Source organism: Cherax quadricarinatus, chromosome 87, assembly GCF_038502225.1.
Source record: "Cherax quadricarinatus isolate ZL_2023a chromosome 87, ASM3850222v1, whole genome shotgun sequence".
NCBI classification, from domain to species: domain Eukaryota; kingdom Metazoa; phylum Arthropoda; class Malacostraca; order Decapoda; family Parastacidae; genus Cherax; species Cherax quadricarinatus.
The window spans coordinates 15498177-15502884 of NC_091378.1; the positions used below are offsets into that span (position 1 = coordinate 15498177).

The 4708-nt window shown below is 40.8% G+C and overlaps 1 protein-coding gene across 2 annotated transcripts in view; it reads right to left on the reverse strand.

Annotated features, from left to right (window-relative positions):
- Positions 1 to 482: 482 nt before the first annotated feature.
- LOC128703822 (lachesin) overlaps positions 483 to 4708 on the reverse strand; it is a 1052338-nt gene continuing 1048112 nt past the window's right edge. For both annotated transcript variants that reach the window (XM_070103767.1, XM_070103768.1), the window contains one exon: positions 483 to 2717. In XM_070103767.1, coding sequence (XP_069959868.1) covers positions 2620 to 2717 — 98 coding nt within the window. In that variant the 3' untranslated portion in view covers positions 483 to 2619. The remainder of the gene's footprint in view (positions 2718 to 4708) is intronic.

The following is a 4708-nucleotide window of genomic DNA, read 5'->3' on the forward strand; positions in this document are numbered from 1 at the left end:
GCCTTGATAGATATTCAGTCCCTTAGCCTTAATAGATGTTCAGTCCCTTAGACTTGATATATGTTCTGTTCCGTAGCCTTGATAGATGTTCAGTTCTTTATATTGATCAATCTAAGGCAGAGGCTTGACGAAGAACACTTAAATCGTGAAGCCAGAACAGCAGTGGTGGTACTGTCAGTATCACAAACATTTTAATACAATGATACCGGGATAAAAGGCTCGGTTTCGTGCCTTTGTTTCAGCAGTTGGGCATGAACCACTTCCAGTAGAATTAACTGTTCATAAATGCTCTCATTTGTTGCACCTTTTTTCTGGCTCCAGTATGTCTCCGTCCTCTTATATATATATATATATATATATATATATATATATATATATATATATATATATATATATATATATATATATATATATATATATATATATATATATATATATATATATATATATATATATATATTATATATATGTGTGGTGCCGAATAGGCAGAACTTGCGATCTTGGCTTAAATAGCAAAGCTCATCTTGCTATATAAGACAAGTGAAAATTTGTGTATGCAATAATTTCGCCAAAATCATTCTGAACCTAACGAAAAAAATATATATTTCACTGTGTTTGTTTAGTATTAAGTTATTGTAAACAAATCTAAAATATATTTAGTTGGGTTAGGCTAAAATAAATTGTTCTTGTTATAATAAGGTTAGGTAAGTTTTCTACGATTCTTTCGGTGCAAAATTGTAAATTTTTACATTAACATTAATGAAAAAAATATATCTTTAAACGTATAAGAGAAAATTTTAGAAAGGACTTAATTTTAAACGAGTTCTTGCTAATTGACCAGTTTTACCTATTCGGCACATTATATATATGCATATAACCTCTATGTGTATGAGTGTGTGTGTGTGTGTGTGTGTGTGTGTGTGTGTGTGTGTGTGTGTGTGTGTGTTCACCTAGTTGCATTTTGGGGGGTCGAGACTGATCTCCTTGTCCCTTTTCCTCAACTACTTTGATGGGTAATACTGATGTACTCTTGAAGCTGCGCACCGATCTTGCCTCCACCATTGTCTCTATCCATTTTTACACCATTCTGAGAGTAAGGAAATACGTCCTTATGTCCCAGTGCCTCACAGGTGCTTTTAGCTGCTTGTTTACTTTTGATTCTGGTTCTCTAAATTCGATCCGTTCCTTTCCCTGTGTGTACTTAGTTGTGACTGCAGGGGACGATTCACAGCTCCTGGCCCCGCCTCTTCACTGGCCGCTACTAGATCACTCTTGCCTTACTCTTCTGTCCCATCTCTGGGACATCCTGTCTCTGTCCACCTTGTCAGTTCCTCTGTATTTATATGTCGTTATCATATCCCCCCTCTCTCTCCTTCCCTCCAGTGTCGTCAGGTCAATTTCCCTTAACTTCTCTTCGTCGGACATGCCCCTCTGCTCCGGGACTAGTCTTGATGCAAACCTTTGCACTTTCTCTAATTTCCTTATGTGCTTGGCTAGGTGTGGGTTCCAAACTGGTGCTGCATACTCCAATATAGGTCAAATGTACACGGTGTACAGGGTCCTGAACGATTCCTTATTGAGATGTCGGAATGCTGTTCTTAGGTTTGCTAGGCGCCCGTATGCTGCAGCAGTTATTTGGTTGATGTGTGCCTCAGGAGATGTGCATAGTGTTATACTCACCCCAAGATCTTTTTTCTTTGAGTGAGGTTTGTAGTTTCAGGCCCCCTAGACTGTGTTCCGTCTGCAGTCTTTACCCCTCCCTAATTTTCATGAATTAGCACTTGGTGGGGTTGAACTCCAGGAGCCAGTTTCTGGACCAGGCCTGCAGCCTGTCCAAATCTCTTTGTAGATCTGCCTGGTCCTCGTCCGATTGAATTCTTCTCATCAACTTCACATCATCTGCAAACAAGGACACTTCTGAGTCTATTCCTTCCATCATGTCGTTCACATATACCAGAAACAGCACTGGTCCTAGGACCGACCCCTGTGGAACCCTGATCGTCAAAGGCGCCCACTCTGACACCTCGTCACGTATCATGACTCGTTGTCTTTCTGACAGGTATTCTCTGATCAACTGCAGTGCCTTCCCTGTTATCCCTGCCTGAACTTCCACCTTTTACACTAATCTCTTGTTTGGAACTGTGTCAAACGCCTTCTTACAGTCCAAGAATACGAAATATACCCCCCCCTCTCTCTTGTATTACTGCTGTCACCTTATCATAGAACTCCAGTAGGTTTGTGACACAAGATTTCCCGTTCCTGAAACCGTGCTGGCTGCTATTGATAAGTTCATTTCTTTCCTGGTGACCCACGACTCTTCTGGTAATCTTCTCCATGACTTTGCATACTATACATGTAAGTGACACTGACCTGTGTGTGTGTGTGTGTGTGTGTGTGTGTGTGTGTGCCCGTGCGCATGCGTGCTTATGACTACGTTTGTGTGTGCTTGTAATATATACACAAATAAAAACATGATTGTGATTCAATCTAAAATTACCCGTAAAGTGTAGATGAGATTAAGGAGGTTGGTGGGTGTCGTGTTGGTGGTGACAGGTGACAAATCTGGAGTCGACAATAAACGCGAGCAAACAAGCAAACAACTATGGGGATAACCAGTTGTTATCGGTGTAGAAAGAAGGCAAACAAGTAGACAAGCATGCCAGCTGTCACAGCAATCCGTCTGTTTACTGCAAACAGACAACTGATGCTGCATCCCACTGCAAACAAGATGATGTCACAATTAGTTCTATTGACCTTCCATTTGTCCCCCTGAAAGACATCAATATTTTGAAGCACGAATAAAGGGCTTCAAAATTTTGAAGTACTCTATTAGGGCTTCAAAATTTTGAAGCACTATTAGAGGATCGAAATTTTGAAGCACTATTAGAGCATCGAAATTTTGAAGCACTATTAGAGCATCGAAATTTTGAAGCACTATTAGAGCATCGAAATTTTGCAGCATTCTATTAGGGCTTCAAAATTTTGAAGCACTATTAGAGCATCAAAATTGAAAATATCCCCAAAACACTTTTTTTTTTAAAAATGTCATTAAATTTTGTTCCTTTACGAAAATAAATAAATATTATTGATGATATCGAATTTGACCTGAAAAATAAATTTTCTTGTGATAAACTGATATAATATATATATATATATATATATATATATATATATATATATATATATATATATATATATATATATATATATATATATATATATATATATAGAGTTCCTTAATATAAAGGCGAAGGGGATAAAAGAGAGTGCAAAAATTACAAGAGAATAAGGATAGTGTCACTTTGTGACACTAGGTCACTTTGTGGTCCAATCTAATGTACCCTAACATACCCTGGTCTGCCCGGTGGGGCCCAGAGGATCCTAGGTCACTGAGTGATCTATTCAAACGTACACTAACTTATTCTGGCCTACCCTCGGGGGCCCAGGGGAACCTAGGTCACTTTGTGATCAAATCTAACCTACCCTGGCCTGTTATGAGGTGCCCAGGGGAACCGAGATCATATTGTGATCTAATCTAATGTACCCTAACATACCCTGGCCTACCGTGTGCGGCCCAGGGGAATCCAGGACACTTTGTGACCTAATCTAATCTACCATGAACTACCCTGGCGGCCTCAGGGAAATTAGGTCACTTTGTAATGTAATATAACCTACCCTAACCCACCCTGGCCTGCCCTGGGGTCCCAGGGAAACACTGAACACTTTGTGACCTAATCTAATCTTCAATAACCTTCCCTGGCCTGCCCTTGGGGGCCCAGAGGAACCTATGTCACTTTGTGATCTAATCACTCCTTCCCTAAACTACTCTGGCCTTAACTGAGAGGCCCATGGGAACCTAGATCAAATTGTTTTCTAATCTAACCTACCCTAACCCACCCTGGATTTCCATACCTACCCTGGCCTGCCTTGGATGGCCCAGGGAACATAGGTCAATTTCTGATTCAATCTAACCTACCATAACCTACCATGGCCTGTCCTGGGGGTTATGGTAGGTTAGATTCAATCTAGCCTACCATAACCTACCATGGCCTGCCCTGGTTAATCAGACCCTGATCCACTACCAGGCCTGGTCAGATGACCAAGGGAGACCCTGATCCACTACCAGGCTTGGTCAAATGACCAAGGGAGACCCTGATCCACTACCAGGCCTGGTCAAATGACCAAGGGAGACCCTGATCCACTACCAGGCCTGGTCAAATGACCAAGGGAGACCCTGATCCACTACCAGGCCTGGTCAGATGACCAAGGGAGACCCTGATCCACCACGAGGCCTCGTCAGATGAACAAAATCTCCAGTGGTGGATCATCACATAACTAAGAGCCGCGTCAGGAGACACTTGACCTGTTTCCTGACCAATTTAACCTAACCTAACCGATAATAAATCGTTCGTTAAACTCCACTTCCCTATTTAGGCTAGCGGCTGCCGGACTATTAGTTAAACTGCATAAATTAAGCAATATTTGTACTCAAACATTAGCGGGGAAAAGTATGGTTTTAAATCTAATTTTGTCATACCTAGACTTTTCTAAAGATATACCAAACTGCATTATCCGGGAGACTGACTCAGTTATATGACGATATGAAATACACCCAGATATATATATCTTGACGCATATACACTAAGAGATGTATATCTCTGAGTATATACATTTAGATGTTTGTTTCTGTGTGTAGATACATGTGATA